We start from the raw sequence: 24040 nt of genomic DNA, 5'->3' as shown, positions 1-24040 counted from the left end.
CTTATCTTCTATTAGAGAGGTACAAGCTCTAGGAATCACAAACACCTTTATATCTTCTTCAAAGAGGTAAAAAGATTTCTGTTTTTGTACCAAATATGGAATCTGACTTCACATAATACCCTATAATGGAATGATGAAGTTTGTTAAGTCAAATCACTTTGATTAATTGCCATGTGTCACCTCAAATAATTACAGCTATCTGATCAGTGTTATGCAATGGCACTGATCCTTAAAGCAAAGATCCAGAAGAAATTATGTAACTGCTTACAGTGGGGTGGTGGTCAGTAATCAGTAATATTCAGCAATTAAGCTTGATTTCGTTGGCATACTTGATATAAGCAGTTATCTAAGAGTACATTTTTTTTAAAGAAGTCAATTAAGATCAAAGTTAAACTTAGAGACAAGTAGTGGCAACTCTGAAAGGCCAAGAAAACCATTTTAGAAGTGTCAAAATTATGCTATGTTTCATAAATACAGGCTGTCAAGGTAAAAGCTGAATTAATCTAAGATTTTTTTTTTTAAAGTTGTCCTTTGATATGAAATATCTAACCTCTGGTAGTCAGAGAAAAATACTTTAGTAGAGAATGTACAGAAGAGTACTTAGAACAAGATGTTTCTTTTCAAGTCATTTTTCTCTGACCTCATCAAATAAAAAATGAAAAATGAAATTAACTTTTAAGCCATGTACATATAAGAGCAAAAAGTACATTTTTCAAAGGCAGTACTTACACAAGAATTGCATAACTTTTTTAGTTTAGGAAATGGGCTTTTTCTTAAAAACATTTGCACTTAAATTTAGTAATGAAGATGACTCATTTCTAACACAATTATGTGACACCACTGAAGATTATCTAACAAAGGAAAATAAAGACAAAAAAATTGTATAGAGGTAATGAAACATCGTTTCTGTGTGTCTATTGAGACAAACAAGATTCATATCTTTCTGTGACTATTTCAAGTGTAGGCACAGATAATAATAGCCTTACAGATTCTCTAGCCTTACAGATTCTCTACGTCATCCGTCTTTTACTCCACCACGAATTCTCAGGGGTAGTTCAGCATATACTTAGGGGACTATTGTTAAGGAAGGTATTTTTATTACAGTTAACTTTAAAAAGCCAAATAAATCCAAGCTTCTTTGGAACATACTTACCTGGCTCCAGAAACCTGTCTGGTGAAAAGCATTGAGCCAAGCTGAGTGACAGCTTTGTCACAGTGTTCATCTAGTGTCTTAAGTGACACAGCTGAAAAAGAAAAAAGTATCCCAATGAACCTTGGTTAACCAACACAAAAAACAATCAAAAAACAAACACATAATAATGGAGACTGGAGACTTTTTTTTATTGAGCTAAAATACATATAACATGAAATTTACCACCTTAACCATGTTTAAGTGTATGTTCAATGGTATTAAATACATTCACATTGTTGTCCTACCACCATCCATCCATCCTCACAATTGTTTTCATTCTGTAAAACTGAAACTGTACACCTATTAAACACTAACTCCCCATTCTCCTTCCCCCCAGCCTCTGGGCACCACCATTCTACTTCCTGTCTCTATGATTCTGACTACTCTAAGTAGCTTATATAAATTGAATCATGTAATATTTGTCTTTTTGAAACTGGCTTATTTCACAGAGACATTACTTTTTATTCATGGTCAAGAGGCATTATTTTACTTTAATGCACTTAATAAATTATAGTAAGGACTTGTTTACATATCAGACAAAAACATGTTAATATAAGTTAGCACAGACTGGGACAGAATTTCCATATCACCCTTCTAAAGAGTGAATTTTCCAATTAAATTGATGGAACAATGACATGCATGACCAATATTGCAGTTTATTCTCATTCAACAATGTTTTAAGAACTTGTAAAATGAGAATGTGGGATATATTTCAGCACACGTATAAGACTAAGTAAGATCATTTCTGCATATGGAAGTGACAATTATCTTTCTGAAGTTATGTGGGTGAACTGTATTCTATTCACACCACCAACCACTACTACTAGTTACCATTTCCTAAGGACGGACTTACCATACTAGATAGTTTACAAATATAATCTCAACCATTCTTTAACAATTTTGCATGTGAGGCATCATTATCTCTATAGGGAAAAGGCAATTCGAAGCTATGACATGGCAGAATTCAGATTCAAACCATACCACATCAGCTTCTGTAACATCTGTATCGATTATAAACCAGCAAAGGACTGACATGGATGGGTTTTATTATATATCGATAGCCAAATAGTTTTCCATGGAAGCCCATTCCTGAAAAAGGTTTCAGTTACAAATGACTGTTTCCTTGCTTTCCTCTGATATACCTGAAACATGAAACATACTGCATACATTCACAAAGCAAAAGGGGTAATTATGAAGCTTAAAAGTTACTTAAATGCATACAAGTCAACATTCTTATTATCCTGTTTAGTAGCTCTTGTACTACACGACAAAAATACACAGTCCTTATACAAACAAAGGTAATTATCATAAACACAAATTTCTCTAACATAGAGACACTCAAGAAAACAAATAGCATTAAAAACAATATAAGAATAGCTTTAACTTCTAATATTATGGTGTTTTGTTAACTACAGACATTTTTTAATAGTGACCAAATTATTTTGGTTAGAAACAGGAGTCAAAGCATTGTTTTCTGTATGTTCATTATAATACATAATAGTGATTTGGATTCTTTCAGTATATAGTTTTTATTTTAGAAATACATTAAAGCATTTCTAAAGGCTAATGAAACTTTTTCAATTTACAAATTAATACTGTAATAAATTTAGAAATATCATTGTAGCCAGAAAGACCTCATGCTCTTCCTAGTAATACCAGTTTCCTGCTGAGGATGGTTCTGAAGTCATTTTTTTTTTTTTAAAGAAAAAAAATTACCTAAAGATATGGGATTGTGAGGTGTATGCAATAATCTTTCATTGTAGGCTTCTGACAGCTTCTTTAGTTGGATGGACAGATATGAAAACATTTCCTGCAACAACAAAATGTTACACTTAAAGAAAATCAAATAAATACTAACTGCAACTTGCCAGATTTAGTAAGACAAAATCTGATTGGTGTGAAGTCTGTGCTATAAATTAAACTCAGTCATGTGTCCTAGGAGCAACTCTTTCCTTTGCTGCAATATAGTGAGATGCAAAGCTGCTACAATGATCAGAAAGCACAGGCTTTAGGTAAAGATGGAGATGAACCAGCACATTTCCTGCTTTGGGGCTACTATGTACCTATCACAAATCCATCCTCCTTTCAGAACCTCCATGGCTGCTGCTCTAGTGCAAAGAGCTGTCAATCTCCTCCCTGGACCACAGCCACACATTCTGAATATCTTCTCTGCCTCCTTTCCTACCCGTCTACAATCTCTCCTACACACGGAGGCCAGAGTGGTCTTTCCAAAGCAGCAACTACATCATGCCTCCCCGCAATGACTTCCTCCTGTGAGTATAAAACATCTGTACGCTAAGCCCCCAGTGATCTGGCCCAGCCAACATGCCTGACTCAGCAACTGTCCTTCCCCGTCCCCCATCACTATTATGGCGCCGGCAACGTCAGCTTCTTTTCCAACAGCTGAGCGTGCCAAGCTCATTCTGGTGTCAGAACTTTATGGCGGCTTCCCCTAGACTCAGAGGCTCTCCTCCCAGATCATCCCATGAGTGGTCCCTTACGTCACAGACCAAGGAGACCTTCTTTTATTACTTCCCTATAAAAGTAGCTCTCCGACTGCCCACTCCTGACTCTCAATCTCCCTCTAACACCATCACCTATTTTGGTTCGTTCACTACAATTTATCACAACCTGAAAGTATCTCATTTATCTGCTTACATGAATACTGCCTATGACTACCTACTAGAATGGAAAACTCCTTGGAAGCAGGGACTTTGTCTTCTTCACCACTGTTTTCTCAACACAAAAAAAAAAAAAAAAAAAAAATGTGGCAGGCTTTTAGAATATAAGTAACTTAGGTAGGGGTAGTTTAAAAATGTATTTCCTATAAATCATAGAAACGTAAAATTAACAATTCCCTTAATTAAAAGAATACAGCAACTAAAAACTGTATTTTTGATCCTAGTCTAGAAAGTAATGTATATCTAATAAATAAAAATATATTTTATAAGTATGAAATTTCATGTGCACATGTATATAAGTGGGAGTTTAACAAAGTTACAAATAAATATTAAGTTGACAACTGTGTGACTTAAAACTATAGTTTCTTCTCCTAGAAAGCCCTTTAAAACGTACTGGCTAGAACGAAAATCTGCCAAAAAAAACCTCTGCCGCTGAACAAAGCCATAATCAAAACCTATATACTCTAAAGATACACCTAAAAGCCAAAGGTCAACAGAGTAAGTAACCTGTTGTAGAGACAGCAGGACATGATACCTCTCCAACTTCAAAAGCCACAAAAGCTGCTTTAGTTTTCTGTAAGTTAAGGGCTGCATAGTCTGATCCCACTCGGACTCAGAATAGCTTGTACATGTCTAACGTACAGAGATGAGATGACTAACTCTGTCTTTTGTTAGGTAAAGATTAAGAGAAGAGGAAAATTCCTACCAAGTTTATGAATTATTAATGAGTCAGCTGAAGACCACAAATATTTTTACCCTTGTTGACAACAGTATATTTTATATTCTGACCTGGAAATTTTTAAGTGGTACGGCCAAATTGTCATTCTTAAATTTGGGGGATATTTTATAAGATTAATTCTCAGCGCGTCGCAATTATGAAATCTTAAATCACTAAAAGAAATTGGGGCTAATATCCAAAATATACAAGGAACTCATGAAACTCAACAACAAAAAACAAACAACCCAATTGAAAAATGGGCAGACGACCTGAAGAGACATTTCTCCAAAGAGGACATACAAATGGCAAATAGACATATGAAAAAATGCTCAACATCACTAATCATCAGAGAAATGCAAATAAAAACCACAATGAGATATCACCTCACCCCAGTCAGAATGGCTATCATCAACAAGACAAATAGTAACAAGTGTTGGAGAGGCTGTGGAGAAAAAGGAACCCTCATACACTGTTGGTGGGAATGCAGACTGGTGCAGCCGCTATGGAAGGCAGTGTGGAGGTTCCTCAAAAAATTAAGAATAGGGCCGGCCCAGTGGCTCAGGCAGTTGGAGCTCCATGTTCCTAACTACTCCAAAGGCTGCCTGCCGGTTTGATTACCGCATGGGCCAGTGGGCTCTCAACCACAAGGTTACCCGTTCGACTCCTCAACTCCCGCAAGGGATGGTGGGCAGCGCCCCCTGCAACTAAGATTGAACACAGCACCTTGAGCTGAGCTGCTGCTGAGCTCCCGGATGGCTCAGTTGGTTGGAGCGTGTTCTCTCAACCACAAGGTTGCCCGCTCGACTCCCACAGGGGATGGTGGGCTGTGCTCCCTGCAACTACCAACGGCAACTGGACCTGGAGTTGAGCTGCGCCCTCCACAACTAAGACTGAAAGGACAACAATTTGACTTGGAAAAAGACCTGGAAGTACACACTGTTCCCCAATAAAGTCCTGTTCCCTTCCCCAATAAAAAATCTTAAAAAAAAAAAAAATTAAGAATAGAAGTACCATATGACCCAGCAATCCCTCTCCTGGGTATCTACCCCAAAAATCTGATAACACTTATCCATAAAGACAAGTGTGCTCCAATGTTCATTGCAGCTTTATTTACGGTGACCAAGACATGGCAACAACTAAAGTGTCCTTCGACAGATGAATGGATAAAGAAGTTGTGGTATATATACACAAATGTAATACTATTCAGCAGTAAGAAAAGATGAAATAGTACCGTTTGTGACAATATGGATACATCTTGAGATTATAACGCTAAGTGAAATAAGTCAGACAGAAAAAGTCAAGAACCATGTGATTTCACTGATATGTGGTATATAAAACTGAAAACAAAAGAATGAGACAAACAAATGAAGGAACAAAAACTCATAGACATAGACAGTAGTTTAGGGGTTACCAGAGGGTAAGGGGGGAGAGGGGCTCTAGAAGAGGGTAAATGGGGTCTAATACATGGTGATGGAAAGAGAACTGACTCTGGGTGGTGAACACACAGTGTGATTTATAGATGATGTATTACAGAATTGTACACTGAAATCTATGTAACTTTACTAACAATTGTCACTCCAATAAACTATAATTAAAAAAAAGAGTAAAAAAAAAGAAATTGAAGTTTTTATATTCAATATATTATCCACATTTGTAATACCTAATGAACCTATGAGTAAGTGCTACTGATAAATGTGAAAAGCCTTTCTCTTTTGTCACCAAAAAAAAAAAAAAAAAGTGTAGCGAAATGTTATCACCAGAAACAGGAAAAAAAAGTTATTGTAGGCATCTTTTCTTAGAAATATAAAGATACCAGTGTTAATAAAGCGTAGAATTCCTGAGTTCATTTATATATTTTCATCTGTTATAAAGTAACTAGGTCACTAATTTAAATGTTCTATATTGTTTTTTTAAAAAGTTCCTTTTTAATTTAGGTATTAATTACTGATTTTTCATCTATATATAAACCAGAGTCTTAATCTGCATCTAATTCTCTTTTAGTCTCAAAATAATCAACCTCTTATAAGCAGTAACAAATTTGCAGCCAGGAAATTCCTCTTACAGACTCCCACGTTTTCCCCACTAATAGCAATAATAAAAAACTTATTTTTTGAGGACGAATCTAAAATAATATTCTATCTAGTATGGCTGCCACAATAATCACCATTGTGGTCACACTTGGAGAGTACAGTTGGCCCTTGAACAGCACGGGTTTGATCTGTGGAGGTCCACTTATATATGGATTTTTTTCAATGAATACAGTTGGCCATCTGTATCCACAAGTTTGCATCTATTTTTCAATCACAGGTTGAAAAAATGTATTTTAAATCCAAGGTTCAGAATTTGTGAATGTGGAGGGCCAACTGTACTGTATGTATTGTTCTAGGCCACATGAAAGGGACTTGAGCATTTGCAGAGTATGGTATCCACATGGGGTCCTGGAACCAATCTAATCCCCCCCCCCCCCCCCCACAGATACAAAGGGCCCACTGTCATTAAGTTTTCAGGAAATCAAAAGCTATACCTGGACTTTCGACTCTGCAGTGGGTTGGTGACCCTAAACCCATTGTTCAAGGGTCAAATGTACTTAATTTGTACTTAGCTATTTCTAAAGAGAGAGGAAATGTTTCCTTAGTAACACCTGTAGACTGTGCTTTTAAACTTACTGATGCAAACATGGCTATTATTAAAAAACTGAAATTTTCCCAATGTTCAATTTCTAATACTTTAACAAATACATTTTAACCAGGTCTATAAATCACTTGCTAATGCCACTAGAATTCAGTTTTAACTGCAGCTAACATTAGGATAAAAATCTTTAGACTACAAACATACTACTAAGGTAACTAGATCTCATATATCACTGTATGGGAATAATTAGACAAATAAGAAAATATTTGTGAGTCAAATTCATATCCACCTGCAAATATCTATAGTATCTCTACTCTGAGATACTATATGGGTGATGGGTTATGATAGGTAATCAGAAAAGCAAAGAAGCTTAAATTATCTTACAGTACAAAACACTGAATCCTACAATATTCTACATATTAAGGTCCTAAATGCTCTCCCATTAATATCACTAGATTAAAATATATGGTTTAGGAGACTGTACCACTATTTCCGACACTAATACTTAGCTAAGCAGTTTTTTACCTGATGTATTAAAGGTACTACAGAACTTACACTATTTTTTTGCTACAGTTAAATCTATAACTGACATTTATTATAAAATACTTCTGTGAAGGCAAAAATTTATAAGCACCCCAAGCAAATGTATATAGAAAGATCTTACTTAAAAGAAATGAAATATTATTGATTTTCTATGTCTTTTGTGCTGTATTTAACTTAATTTTAAAAGACTCTTCACTAGAGATAAACTGAACTGTATACCTGAATGCTAATGTCAGCTATATTTCTAGAATAAAAAATACAAAACTTTGCACCATAGTTCAAGATGTTAATGGCAGAGAAGTTGAATTATATTAAGCATTACCTTTCAGATGGCCTTTTGCACATTGATTTGCAGTCATGAAGCCCAACATTCAGCCTATCCCTCCCCATAACCCAAAGATGTGCATAATTCACTAAATCTTGAAGAAAAAGGTCTTATGTAATCATGTTTTTTGATACACACTGTTGCATGTTACAGGATAAGACAAAAATAGAACTTCACGTATTATTACAGTATGTCTACTAAGGTAGGTTATAAATCAGAAGGGAAACATCACTTGGACAGACAAGTGACTGTGGGTACATATCCCCACACAGGCGTCCATACTTGAAGATAACAGTATAAATGCAGCGTGCAGCTCTATATGGCCAGATACAAGGATGCAGGCACACTCGGCAGTCCTTGCATCACAGGCTAAAGCACTGCTTGTAGACTCTTCGGTGGAGTCTGCACGCTGCATTTAGACTGTTATCTTCAAGTATGGACACCCCACATCCAGGACTGAAACCTTACACTTGTGTTGAGACGCAAGCACTCTACTTTTAGGGCTGCAGATCTACCAGTGTTTCCAAACTCAGCTTTGTTATCCGACATTGTTTGAAGTTTACGTCTGATGTTCTTTTAGAACTTAGTTTGTCCTCCAAACTTCAGCTAACAAATTCCAGCCATTGCAGCAGCCATTCCGCGGTTATTCTTCTTCTGTACTTGTCTCACTCAGCAGATACTTGCAACCATGATTATCTGTCTGCCCTGCTCAACAAAACACTCTTCTGAAAGGAAAGCTAAGCAGAATAATGGTCTTCTCTGGAAGCAAAACAGAAGTAAGGATAAATACTTAAGGCTGATCTTTCTTTTTGCGTAGAGAAACTCAAAGAAACAGTTTCTCAAAATTTGAACCCCTTCCTTAAAGACCTCTTCAGTTCCATTCATGGTCATTTCTCCTCTCAGTAAAGCAGATGTGTTGATCAGGAAAGGGCTAAGGGCAAAGAGGTTCAATTCACACTCACAGTTCCACTCTCTCTGATCCTTTCACTCTTCAAAAAAGAAAGCTTGAGAAGGAATGGCTTCAAGCTGAGTTCTTGTCTGCCTCTACTGTGCAAAACATAAAGCCTTTTTTGAAGAGATATAGATGAAATAACCTCTAAAAATATCATGGTGGTGAATAAGGGCATAGAATAAAAAAACTTCCTAAGTTTTCTTTTAACGCTCCTTTTTTTAGCATGCAGTAACACCAATAATATAAAAAGGAGCTCTCAGTGATGGTATATAAATAGCTCTGGCTGGAGCAAAATAGCTTTGCCTCAGCTTCTCCAGAGCTGAACCAATAAACTATCACGATTAAATTTTCACAGTTCAAAAGCAAGTCCATTTAAACAAAAGAGGCCCTTACTTCTGCAATGAATCCAATAAAAAAACCAATATTTATGCTACCTATGTGCAATTATGGTTTATGGAGGACATCGTCATATTTCAACGAAAAGACCTGCTTGCTGAATGAAGTTGTTAAAGAACTATTTTTATTCACTTACAATGACAGAGTTCTCAAATGAGCATTCTAGTACTTTGAAGATTACTACTGCAAACAGTCTCTATTGTAAACAAATTCTATACAAAGAATTTTAAATAAAACCAATTAATACACTAGAGCCTTTGGGGTTTTACATCCCTCCACCAGGTAAATGTGTGGGGTCACGAGATCACCATTTCTATGGCTCAAATGCCTAGCACAGGGCAGGTAAATGCTCTCTCAATGGAAGCAGTGAGAGGAGAGTGGTAAGACAGCAAAGAGCAGAGGCTTTAGGTCACAAACACCTGAGTTTCAATAGCAGTTCTGGCACTTATATGTGGTCTTTGGGTAAGCACTTAATTTTTCTGCTCAATTCCATCTGTAAAATGGGGATAATACCTACCTCAAAAACTTACTCTATGAAATAATGAATATAATGAACCTTGTAGAGTTCCCGGTATATGGTAGATATTCATAAAAATGTTTGTTCCCCACTTACCTACTTTTCCCTTAGCCTAAAAGAGTTTTCAGGTTAAATAACTAACATTAGCCAGCAGGACTCCTATAAACATGTCTTAATACCCCATAGCTATAATCCTGTTCTTGTCCTGTCCCTGTTTATTCCACTCTATCTAGATAAAAGGAAAAGAACAAAGTTCTGGGTGTTACAGCGAGTTACCATTGACAGCTGAGATGGAGCCATCCAATTTATAAATATCACTAGGACATAAAATTTCTCCCATGAAGTATTTATCCAATGATTAATAAAGAACAAAGTCTCAATGAAAAGCAGAGCTGGACTGCCTGCTAGAGCCATTCACCAGCTGAGCTACACACCCTGCAGGTCGTTCTCAAAGCAGGTGCATTGCCACTCATGCTAAGCAAAATGTACACACTCGTGGGCCTCTGGAATCATCTAAAAGTAGCTGAAAATTTTGAAGTCAAACCCCACATGTCAGAAGTCAGAAGAACCATGGCATAACAGAAATTCTTAGATTCCAAAGCAATGACAAAACACCCCTAAAATCAACAATTCCAAACTCCTAGTGTAAGAAAAGTGCTTTGGAAGAGGAATACGTAGTAGGGAGGACGTGCTACTCCCAGAAGTACATTACCTGTTATACACAGCAGGTAATCACATTTTACTCATTTCTTTTCATAAATTTTCAACTGTATCCACATAGGGAAATGTTTCCATAAGAACATCTAATTTAATGGAGGTCAGTATCATAATGTTATTTGTTTCCTAACTTTCCAGAAAGATACTTATTCTGTGTAAAACAAGAGAGGACTATACAACACTGAACCTATATGTTCCCAAACACTCTGCATTGGTTCATTCAACAAACATCTGATTAGCATCAACTATACATCAAGCAAAGGATGCCCAGAACAGAAGTATCAATGGCAAAATCCAAGGAAGATACTAGTCTACTAGACTACCCATAACCAAGAACCAAGTTTCATTTCAGACACCTGATGGTCATAATCAGTTTAACTTGCTAGTTAAATAAATTTAACTACAAAGCCACTCAAGACTTACATTATTGTATTATAGCAAATATTTAATATTATTAGCTATTATTTAGTGTCAACTCAAGAACAAAAATAGAAAATACTAAATATGTGTAGTGTGCTTATTTGATATAATAACAGCATCTAAAAATGTTTAAAGTTTCTATGTAATAAATTATACTCTTTAAATAGCTAACTTAAGACTTTGTGTAATAGTCTTATTGTCAGAGCTATTATATTTTCCATTTACTTAGCTTAAAATGAATTTTTACCCAAATCTGTACAGTGATCGATATAAGGTAAAAAGGAACTATAAGAAAAGACTGCACTATGACAACTAAAAAGATCAAAAATAGACAACTAACAAGTTATATTTTCAAGCTTTGATCCTTGGAACATTTATGCAGTCCATCTCAAACTCCATAGAATATTATCTACCTATTCATAAATATTAAAACGCTATGACATTATATATGTTCTCTCTCCAAGTTTCTGTTATTTCTAACTACTGTGCTCGTCCCTTCTTCTTCTCCAGACCTCTTCCTGTTGGAGTATCTGAGCGCTCAGTTCTTGTACCTCTTTTCTATTAGACTCACTCTCTTGCAATCGCATCTGGGCTCTTGGCCAATTAACTCCCCAAATTTTTATCTCCAGCCCAGTCTCTCTCTTAACACAAGACTCATATCCCACGCTCTACCTGACATCTCCATCTAGATGTCAACGGATATTCTGAATTTACTTTTGTCAGAAACTGAACTCCTGGCCTTCTGAAAGGCCCAGTCTTACTCATCTCAGTTAATGGCTCCTCCATGCTTTCAATTCCTCAGGTCAAAAGTCTCACAATTACTCTTGACTTCTCTCTCTCATACAATACATCCATCATAAACTCCTACCAGCTCAAAACAGACCTAGAATCCAACCACTTCTCATTGCCTCCACTGTCTCTATCTAGATCCAAACTAACCTCACTTGCTGACTACTGCGAAGGCCTCCTAACAGGTGGCCCAGTTTCTACCCGCTCCCTCCCCCCTCAACACAGCAACCAGAGTGATCCTTTAAAATATAAGTCAGATCACCATACTCCTCTATTCATAACCCTCCAGTGGCTCTTTATTTCCCTCAGAATATGAGGCAAAGACCTTCCTATGGCTTAGAAAGCCGCCCCCCGTTACCACTCTGGCTTCAGCACCCACAGCTCTCGTCCTTGCTTACCCTGCTCCAGCCACCCTGGCCTCTTTACTGCACTGCAAACACACCGTGTCTGCCCTAGATCCTTGGGCCGGCTTTCTGCCGCACTCTTCTCCATCACATGTGTATATTCCCTCAAACTCCTTCCTGTGCACTCAATGTCACCTGCCTGAGGCCTGCCCTAACCACTGTATCCCTCCCCACCACCACAGCGTTATCCCCAATTCTCTTATTTTACTCTGTTTTTGGTTTTTCCAGAGCACTTTGAACCTTTATCATTTATGCATTAAGTAACCTTTATAATTTATGTTTTATGTTACTTTTTTATTGCTGGTCTCCCCCATATGCAATGTAAGCTCCACAAGAGCAGGTATCTTTGTCTATTTTATTGATTGCTATATCAATATTATGTGCCCCAAACATAGTATGTGCTCAATAAATATTTAGTAAATTAAACTTACCCCACACATTCACCTTCATTTACTTTGAATTTCACAAAAACACTGGTCCCTACTTTCGACCACGCTATTTTAAGTGGGCTTATTATTGTTTAGATTGGGGGAACCAAGACAGCCTGATAGGGGTGGAAACGGATATGAGGTGCCATGAAATTGAAGAGACCATCATCGTAAAATCTTCAACCTTAAAAACATGTCTGATATATACTTTCCCAATATGACTTGTGCTAGATTGTGAGTTATAGGCCAATGTTGATCACGATGCCTGTGGCCCAGGAAGTAGCTGTTGTCAGACAATTCCACAGTCTTTCAGAACTAGAAATGGCCTGAGGTATCAATTCTTTCTTTCATAAATGAGAAAATAAAATCTGCAAGTTCAAGTCCTTTTTCCATAATGAAACAACTAGTTGTATCAGCTCTTCTAATAAGTGTGTAGTGCTATCTCATTATGGTTTTAATTTGAATTTCCCTAATGACTAATGACGTTGAGCATCTTTTCCTAGATCATGTAAATCTTAAGAGATGGCCTCACAATAAAAAGTAAATAATTAGTTTCCTATGGACTGAATTAGTGGGGGGAGGGTAAAATAGGGCACAAAAATTTTAAAACTTCTGTTACATATTCATAAGGCTGTTGAGATGATCTATCCAATAATACCTATGAAAGTATTTAAAAATATGTAAAGTACTATTATAAAATCCAAAGTACCATAACTGCTAAGTGTTGGAAAGTTGTACAGATACAAAAACTGCACGGCACCAGGCGCCTCCGGCTCTCCCAGATGAGAGACAAATAAAGCATCTTGGTCTGACTAGCCCTGCCAACACTGTCGACGACTCTGGAGCTGGCCTCAATGAAGGTAGTTCTTAGTGCTGGAGACAAAGCCCAGTTTTCAAGCACAGATGTCATTTTCTCTTTCTGGCCAACATAACCAGTGAGTTCAGCATTCCAATAACGGCGAGGGATGGACTTATTATTTTAGAATGAGTAGCTGACCAACTTCTGACCTGGTTCTACCTTCTTCAACTGACAGCTCACACCTGCACAAGCCTACGGGTTTCTAAAAGCCTTGTCTGTTTGTCTTTCAAGAGCTTCTATCTAAGTGACAAATGAGTTGAATTTTACTGAACTAATAAGAATCCCTAATGTAGTTTCTCAAAAAAAAAAGGCGAAATCACCTGTCCAAGATTCTTCAGAATATCTGGATAAACAGGATGACAATGATTAATTGCAAACCACCCAGGGTGGTTCCAGATCGAAGCAAATCCCTAGGACCGTACTACAGATTTATAATCAAAAGTGACAAACCAATAGGCAAAAACACCAGTGATTCAGAGTGCTGTTCTAATCAGGAGTACTATTTTACACCTAAAGGGAAAGCGTACCTTTCTTTCTTTTAATAGCTTCTTATAGCCATTTGATCCGAGTGATAATAAAGTAATAAGGACATCTAAAGAAGGTGACGCTGAAGCTCTTCCTGAAATAAGAATGAACGAGTTACATTCACAACGGGGAAAAGCTTTGGAAATTAAGATTTATTATAGTAGCCTACGTACAAATGGATTTTTGTTTGTTAGTTACTCTTTCTGAAGAGCAATTGATTTACTTACCTGGATACATCTTGCTGATTTCCTGAATGAAGGAATCATTAAAGCCAGCAATTATAGCGCCACCTACTGGAACCATAAAATTTTTGTCCAAGCTCTGAACGAAAGCATCTATTCGACCAACCCGAGCTCCCTAGAATGAAGTAACATGTAGTATACATATTAGTTTCTAGAAGAAGAGACAACAATAGCTATTAACAAATAAATACCATTAAAACAATGTATGAAAATAAAAAACAGATCAAACCCTTTTATTTCTTTGTGACAGTGCCAGTAAAATATTTTTAAGTATCAAACTGAGTTTTTAAACACTGCTCTGTATAGAGGAAAGAACACTTTATTGTTTGCAAACTGCTTTCACACATAAATCATTTAATCCTCACAACCCTGTGAGGAAGGCAGGGTGTCAGTATCAGTTCAGGTGGGAACTATATTGAAACAGAGCTTTTCACCTTAAAACTGGGCAAGAGAGAGTGGATTCCTCCTGTGCCTCTCATCTGGGATATTCTATTTGACTATAAATGTTGACAGTAGGCCCTACAACTATTAAATAATTTTAAACACCCTCTGTGAGGTTAAGAGCGGCCGCCATAATCTAATGGACTGCAGCCACCCATGCTGCCAATCAATGAGTTATACCTGTGAGAGCCTCTCTTCAATGCTTGGATAATCCACCACCTGCGAGACCCCTTTAAGCACTAAATTATGCTTCTACCACCACTTGGATTACAAAAGAGAAAAAGAAAAATTTTATTTTTAACATCAACTAATGGCAAATTTTTCTGTATAGTCTTGGCAATGTTTCCACATTAACTCATGTTTCCTAATGTCATAATCTCAGATGATCTCATGCCACTGCAAATGAACTTCACGTGAAAATCTAATATTCTGGAGAAAAACTGAATACTTACCAAAAACACGAAACTAAGTTCAAGTCCCCATCCAACAGAGTCTATGACCTTTTGTCTAATGTACTTCAATTTTCTCCCCTTAAAATTAGAGATACTATCTAAATTCCAACTAAGATAAGTTTTTTTCTTTATCTGTGGCTACAGATTTTCAATCTGTATTCACAACCCACATTCCTATTAATATTATAACCACATGTGACCTTCATCTTCACACTTTCTCTCCACATCTGTATCTCAGAGAGAACAGCAGCAGCAGATAGCTGGCCTAATCTAGGAGACCAGATCCAGGCAACAGGTAGAAGCAGCAAAAGCTGGAGGGGAGCCGACTACTCTGGAGGCTATCACATGATTGTTTAAATCTTAACCTTCCCATTACATTTTTTTCTATTTTCCTCATAAACTATGATCATAGAAAAACCTCACCATATCGCAGGAAAACAGAAGCATATAACACTAATAGAATAAACAACTGAAAAACATGCAAAGTAGTAGCACATAAAAATAAAGTGGAACAGTTCGAGTTGCCTTTTATTAACACTTAAGTACTGCCCAAGGCTTCCTGAGAGAAACATGAACCTAAATTGGGAGCAGGATTATTAAGAGAAACATCAGTGCCCCAGACTTTCACTAAAACATAACAAACATTGAAAAGGCAGCACTTATATAGGATATATCATTGGGAGATAGAGTACACGGGAACTCTCTGTACTGTTTTTCTTGTGATAAAATATACATAACAAAATTTACCATTTTAATAATTTTTAAGTATGCAGTTTACTGGCATGAATTACATTCACGATACTGTGCAACCATCTCCAGGACTTGTTCTCTGAAACTCTGTACCCATTGAACAATAACCCCCTCCCCCCCAAGTCCCTCTCCCCCCAGCTCCTGGTAACCACTATTCTACTTTCTCTGTTTTAACCACTGTGACTACTCTAGATGCCTTATATAAGTGGAATCATATAATATTTGTCTTCTGGTGACTATCGTCTTTCACTTAGCATAATGTGTTTGTGGTTCATGTGCTATTTTTGCAACTTCTGTGTGAGATTAATATTATTTCAAAATAAAGTTTTTAAAAAGTTAAAAAAAAAAAAAAAAAAAGAAAAAAAAAGAAAAGGCAGCACTATGTACCAAGAAAGCAAAGAGACTGGACCCAACCTCAGGAATGGTATATAGACATCATTCCCCACACTAAAGTCGGAAGAGGAGGAAAAGAGGAGGAAAAAAACACTAGAAGGATGGAAGGACTTAAACAGAATAGGAAGCATAAGAGCATGTTCTATGAAGCAAAGGGTTGCATTTACTCATTTATTCATGGGAACAAATATGTGGGCACGTATCATTGGCCAAACATTGTTCTAGGTTCTGGGGATAGCAGCAGTAAATAAAACAGATAATTATTCACATAACACTTACAATGGACCACTGAAGAATGCGGGAATTAGGGGTACTGAGCACGTGTGCAGTCAAAATCTGTATAGAACTTAAGTGGGTCCTCCGCATATGCGGATTTCCGACTACCCGATTCTTGGCGAGGACCCTGGATCACTCCATCTAATCTGCCACCCTCCCCCTCACGATGAGAGTGTCCATCAAGACCTGTCATACTTATTGTTTCCTGTCTGCTTCTGCTCCATGAGGACAGGATTTTGTTGTATTCACTGCTGCATCCCCACCACCCACCCTGGCGCCTTGCACATCAGTGGGAACCCTGTAAATATTTGTTGAATGAACTGACAATTAGGTCTGTGAATAAACAGTATAACACCTACTTCTCTCAATTATTAATAACCAACGTTGCTGCTTCCCACACTTTGGAGCTTTACAATCCATTCTGACTCTAAAATAATTAATCCTGTGTATTTTTGTGACTCTACTATACCCCCCTCCATTAAGCTGTCCTAACATCCGTATTTCATGAGACTCCTAAATTATTACTCAGTTCAGTATATAAACAAAAGTACAGGCTCTTCGAAGGTTAGCTTCCTGGGGACTACATGCGTATACCAGAATGTTCTATGTGCTCAGCATTAAGCCATCTTGGGGCATCGCCCTTACAGCATTTTAGTTATAGCTCTTGCTTCACTGACTGCCTCATTATACTGTCTCCTCAAGAAAGTATTTGCAGTTTTAACACTTTGTCTTTTAGAGAAAAACAGGGGGCTTTGGCGTCACAATGAACTCGTTGGGCCATTTTGTAGCTTCGGACCTGGTGCAAGTCACTTAATCCTACCGAGTCTGTTTCTTCATTTGCAGAAGGGCAACAATAAGAAATAAACCTTAAATTATTAGGAGGAAGTTAATAAATTTTAAAAGTCTAGCAGGATTCCTGACACATGGTGGGTGCTCAGTAAATACTAGTACGTATTACCATGAAGGACTATTGGGAAGAATTAAAGCTAACTTTAATTTTTTAGAATGTCATGAAACAGCAACGAGCACTCAATAAGTCCTAAGTATGTATTTGATTTAATGTAAGAGTGTACTACCTCTTTGGTGAGGGCCAATTTGGGACAAATGGAATGTGTACTGCCTTCCTTTTTTTTTTTAAGAAATGGCAATTTTAAAAGGTAATAGAATAGCTGCATTTAAAAAATGTATTTACCCATTTTATAGTGTTATCTTCTGGTTAAAATTTAGTAAAACCACCTCATGAATGAAGAGAGATGATAACAAATAGTGTATTCGTGATGACAACTCCAAGGGCACCTTTCATATAGTATCTTGGAGCTCATTTTCTTTTATTAGTCTTCATCTCCTCAAGTACGCCACCAGATTTTTAGTATTCAAAAATATGTGTGAGCACCAAAACACTGAGCATTTCCTGGGTTGAGTAAATAACATTTGAGTAAATGTTAAGTAACCATTAAAATGATCATGATGAAACTTTAGAGGCATGTGGCGAGTATAAAATTAGCATCTAAGCTTGTATTTAAGTTTAAAAATTAAATATATTTTTTCACTAAGTTTTAAAAAGTTAATTCTAAACGTACACAATGACTACAGCTATATAAAAAGCAACAACTGTACATAAAAAAAAGAAAAGGGCACACATAAATTACTAAGAGTATTTGTTAGGGAAATAGGGTTAGGAATGATCGACTCCTTCCTCACTTTTCTAAACTTTTAGTAACGTTTAAGTATTTGACTTTTGAAAGAATTGAAGCTGTTAAAAATTAAGGAGGAGGAGAAGGGGAGAGGAGAGTAAAAGCGAGAGGAGGAATGCAAATGAATCACTGAAATGCTTTTAAGATTTCCAGCGTAGAGAATTATACAACCTTCCTCTGCTACCAAATTAGATACAATCTAGTTTAGAACTATGTTGAATAAAACGTTAAAAAGTTAAGGAATAATAGAAAAGGATACCAAGGAAATGGTAGTTTTCCTCCAAAGATATTATGAAACCCTGACATACCATGCCTACAATGTACTCCACCCCTGTACTTCTTATGTTATATAAACAAATCTATTTCCTTATTGGTTAAGCTAATTTGAGTTGGAATTTCTGTTTCTTGCAACCAATTACAACCTAACTGGCACAACCTTTGAGTAAAGAAATTAAGCAAATCAGCTATTATTACTATCATATAAACCACATTTATATCAGAGATGATACTAGTATAATCAAAATGATAAAAAAAAAGTTACTAGACAGGATCTACTGGGCTCAGGAGCATTTACCACGACATTGGAGAAGGCCACAGATAATCTGTGAATAAATTATGTCCACATGCCACAGATCACATGTATGACAAAACTGAATATGAGATTAACATTGTTATGCACACAAATTATATAACTCATATCATACACGAATAACATCTATCCATATCCTATATAGTATGAATAATTAATCATTGTAATAAAATATAATACTTCATTTATTCATTCACTTTTTTCAGTAACTAGTTATTGAGTGTCAATTATGTACCAGGTACTGTCCTATGTATTGAGGACATAACAGTGAAGAAAACAAAGTCGTTGCCCTAATAGAAAAAGGAGAATCCTGGTAATGACTCATTCTCCGAAAGTTAAAAACTAAGCTACGGAAGTATTTCTATGTTGGCTCTGACCAAAGCTATTAATCCAATTACCACCATACTACCAAAATTGACTTTTACTGACTGAATATTGTGTGCAAACTTCTAGAGCTCCGTAAAGTGGAGGGTAGTAGACAACTGTTTTTACTATATTAGGCTGTAAGAAAAACAAAGTAATGGAAGGAGAACTGACTCTGGGTGGTGAACACACAATGGGATTTATAGATGATGTAATACAGAATTGTACACTTGAAATCCATGTAATTTTACTAACAATTGTCACCCCAATAAATTTAAAAAAAGGAAGAAAAACAAAGTAATAATCCTATCATATGTTAAAATCCCTTTTTTCCTGACATACCTCTTTAAACTCCCTTACCTGCTGAATGAGGTGCATACACTTTGAAGACTGTACCCCATAAGCATTGTTCACTATGTGTGGAACGCCGTAATTTGCACAAATCACAGCCAGCTCCTCTAATCTGTAAACATAAATATTCAATAGAAAGACACAGTCATATTACGCTTTTATAAATTACAGTGTGAAAACTATTTTAACAGTTATTCTTAACGTACACTAGGGGGAAAAAACGACAAAACTGAAATTTCTACAACAGTATTTGAGCATGCAATTCAGCAGTTTGAAAATACATAGCAGGCACTTTAAACATTAAAAGCTTGTAATTAAGTTACTAATAAATGAGAAAATGTATATTTATAAAAGTCTGTATAGATGGTCACTTTAAAGTCACTTTAAAATTTCTTATACAAAAAGCAGGATGCAGATTATTTATAATGACTCTTTATAAGGTTGTCTGTTCATGTTTAAATACATCTGGTTGCTTATTGTACTAAAGCTAATATGTGCAAAATAATTAGCATATCTTGAAATGTTAAGAAATCTCACTGTAAACATAATGTAAAAAAACATACTTTCAAATAGACTTCAATGTGTTAAAAAAATACAGAATATCAAAATGTTTCAGTACCAACATTTTCCAACAACTTGGATACTAAAGAATCTTGAAAATAGCTGCTTGTTTTAAATTCACTCTTACTTTTTCACTTAATACTCCTTATATTAAGACAATTTGAGAGTCTAACTTTATGAAAAGATAATTAAATTTTAATTAGAGTATAACAAATTATATTCCTTTGCGAAATCAACTACTACTTGTGACTGAGGTCATCTCTAATAGAAACGTCTTCATGCTAGAGGCTAAAACTAAATCCTACATACGGTTTAATAAAATTTATTTTTTAAAAATTCTTTCTACAATATAAAGAATTTGGAAGCAAAGCATTTTTACACAATAAAAGTTCTTTTCCATAGATTATATATTTCAAATATATATTATATAGTTTTATCTACTGATGCATAATACATTCATTTTGTAGACATGCATTAAGATGTTTTTAAGCTAAAAATAGGAGTAACATTATTCTCTTCATCTGTCAGTAGTTTTCAATTTAGTTCCTTAAACTCATTTTGTCATTCCTTTTCATAAGTCTCGTAAATCAACACAGAAAACCTTTGTTACGTAAACTAATTAGATGTTGTTTTTAACAAAGTAGACCTGGGATACACACAGTATTTTCTTCATAAAAGGCACTTTCGCATGTTTGTGTTCTAATGAAAGCATTCCTTAATAATAAACTTCCTGAGAGTAAGGCACCATAATAACAAAGTACTATTTAAAAAAAAAAAATCACTTGCAAGTAGTTTTAGTCTGAATTGATCAAATCTACTAATATTTAGAGTGTATTTAAGGTATTCAATGAAAGGCAAAGAGAGGCTGAAAAAATATTTTTCATGTGAATCAAACTGTATTCTAACTTAGAAGCTAATTTATGGTGTTTATCAAGTAGAAGAAATGATACTCTTCTTTTTTTAACAGTTCCTTTGATGATTTTGCCCCACAATGCTCTGTCCAATTAATGAACTAAAAAAGACAATATATACACACTCAAATTACGACTATAAAGAATTAAGCTTAATGTAAAGATCAAAATGTATTTTTTAATTTAATAAAAATCAGAAATTTAAACATATTACTGAAAACGGTTTATCACCATTTTTTTAAGGTTCCCTAAGAAACATTCATCATATAACATCACTAAAAAGTGGCAAATGAGAATTATGCTGATAAAAAAACTTTACAATTTTTTCCAAATGAAATAATACATATAAAATACTTAATAGTACACCAGGCATACTGTAAATATCCAAAAAGAATTAATCAAAATGAAACAAAACCAAACTATCCTCAATGATAAATAATCTAACATAAATATCCATATACTATTTTTGTAAATGTGATTTATTTCTATCACATTAAAATTTCTCTAGATAGCAAAACCATCAATGAGAAAAGAATAGATATGTTAATATTTTAGTATAAATTTAAAATGTGATTAATAATAAAGCATATACAATTTAATCTTAAAATAGAATTCAGACTCATGATTGAAGCAAGGTAAATTTTCAAGAGTATCGCTTTAAAATTGTCTCTTAAAGTCTGCCTATAAGATAATAAAAGCTAATATGTGTATGTATTCATTACTGCAAAATTATGTGACTTCATGAAAACCAAAGTATAACTTGATGCCACAAAAATAGTCCAAAGTCAACATAGTTTTTACAAATTACTAGCACTTCTATTCAAAACAGTAAAATGAAACAAAGATTTGCTGTCAAAACTGGAAATCTGTATTCCTATACCTAAGCCTACTACATTTTCAGAATAAAAATTTGTGGCCATCCTTTAGAAAAGTAAACATTTGCTTTTTTGCTTTTTTCTTTTATTTTCTTAAATATTTACATTTTTATTAGAATGCAAAGACAACCACTGTGAACACCAAAGTGTACATCTGGGTTAATCTTCCAATTAAACAAAATTCAAAGAGCAGTAAATAATCCTAAAATTTTCTGTTAATACTAATAGTTCCCACATATGAAAACTAACTGTACCATCAAAGAAGTAGAGATAGCAATGAAAACAGGTAAACCCAACATTTAGCTTAGAAACTTCCATTACATCATGAGGAAAAAGATGCTAATAGATCAGAAACAGGGAAAAGAGCAAGAAAACAGATGCTCTGCATCTGCTCAGGTGATAAAGGGATCTCCACCAGGTACTAGTTGTTTTTCCTTCTTCTATAGCAGAGTTTTATTTTCTTAAGCAATTATGTTGTTTCTCCACAAAGTCATCTATTCTCTTAGAACAGTCCATTGACTGCCAAATGTTACTGAAGCATCTTTGAGAATTAGGATACATGCATTTTATTTAAAAGAATGAGGAACACCCAAAAGACAATATTCACCTATCAGGCACCCTTGGAGCAAAGCAGGATGTAGTAGAATGAACACACAGAACGTTGTCAGGCCCCAGTTCCTGGATTTTAGCCTCCACTGCTTTCAGGTCTGTACGTAGCTCATCACCTTCTACAACGTTCTCTATCACCACAGGCTCAAAACCTAAGCAAGCCAACCAAAAATCAAAATGTTAGTGTAAACATTTTGTGTAAATGTTAGTGTAAGGGAAGATCCTGGAACTCCAGGGAGCAGTGCTCGTCTACGCAAGAACGCTAAATATTTATTTTGGTCGATGAACCCTCTTCTAGCGATAAAGACCCGGCTCAATACTGGTATGAGTCAAACACATGTCAAAGTAACATGAAGGACAACTAAACCACAGTTAGGGTCACAAATCTATTTAACAGTTCGACATGACAAGAAAGACTAGTTCTGGGAAGGGAAACAAATGTTAAAAAGATACCTAAAAAAGTAATAACAGTCATTGATGACAAAATAGATAACTTAGTCCAGTTCAATTTCAGTCCACAGAAAAGCAAATCTACCCATTCTCTGGCAATGTTTAACTTTTATTTTAAAGTTCATTTTATTTCAGAGACGGACAAAAATAATAACTCAACTATTGAAACAAATCATAATCATCAACTTAATATTTTACCTCTAAAAAAAACTGTTATGAATTTTAGTAGCCTACGGATCACTGACCCATCTTATGGGTCAGCTTACAAGAGCCTCCTATAACTTAAATATAAAAATTGTTTTCCAATTTTCAATTGAATCAGTACACTTAACTAACATGTGATCAAAGGTTTACCTGAATAATAACGATGTAACCTTGTATGGTAAATATTTTTAAGTATCCATAAACTTAAAAAGTTGTATAAGCAATATACACACTAAATAATATACAAAGCACTCATATTAACTAAGTACTTTGTGATACTAGTAAGTATTTAGGGTAAAAGTAAAACCTATGTGTTTGAGTCTCAGAAACTGTATACAAAATTAACCTGGGAAATTTTGCACATAAAGTTATTATGTAGTCACATCTTTGGTCTTCCCAAACACCAAATCTAGCAACAGGCTAAATTCATGGATTTAAGAGCCATAAGGGATTTAGAAACTATTTAGCTCAACTTACTCATTTCAAAGATAAGAGAGCCAAAGTTCAGGGAGATGAAGTGACTTTCCAAGGTCACACAGCAAGTTATAACAAAGTCAAGAGCAAGTAGTTTTGTGTTTTAGAATCCACATCAAGTTATCTGCATTCTATCTACAAAAATATAAAACCTCTATAATAAGCCACTATAAAATCATTATTTCAAATATGTTGGTTCAGAAATGTCCAGGTTTTATATCTATACCTTCACAGCTAATGAAGCAAACATTCAAAACTTTAAATAAGTAGTTTCCTGAGGACAGCTAATTTTCAATTATGTCTCAAAT

The 24040-nt window shown here is 35.4% G+C and overlaps 1 protein-coding gene across 2 annotated transcripts in view; it reads right to left on the bottom strand.

Annotated features, from left to right (window-relative positions):
• SEPSECS (Sep (O-phosphoserine) tRNA:Sec (selenocysteine) tRNA synthase) overlaps window positions 1-24040 on the bottom strand; it is a 33647-nt gene that overhangs the window by 4399 nt on the left and 5208 nt on the right. For both annotated transcript variants that reach the window (XM_019743905.3, XM_019743906.3), the window contains exons 5-10: window positions 22603-22756; window positions 19658-19760; window positions 14325-14454; window positions 14100-14191; window positions 2909-3002; window positions 1154-1244 (exon numbers count right to left, since the gene is read on the bottom strand). In XM_019743905.3, coding sequence (XP_019599464.2) covers window positions 1154-1244; window positions 2909-3002; window positions 14100-14191; window positions 14325-14454; window positions 19658-19760; window positions 22603-22756 — 664 coding nt within the window. The remainder of the gene's footprint in view (window positions 1-1153; window positions 1245-2908; window positions 3003-14099; window positions 14192-14324; window positions 14455-19657; window positions 19761-22602; window positions 22757-24040) is intronic.

Source organism: Rhinolophus sinicus, chromosome 1 (genome assembly GCF_057876585.1).
Source record: "Rhinolophus sinicus isolate RSI-liver-muscle chromosome 1, RSI-T2T, whole genome shotgun sequence".
NCBI classification, from domain to species: domain Eukaryota; kingdom Metazoa; phylum Chordata; class Mammalia; order Chiroptera; family Rhinolophidae; genus Rhinolophus; species Rhinolophus sinicus.
The sequence above is the reverse complement of the archived record's forward strand: the minus strand, read 5'-3'. Positions and strand labels throughout refer to the sequence as shown.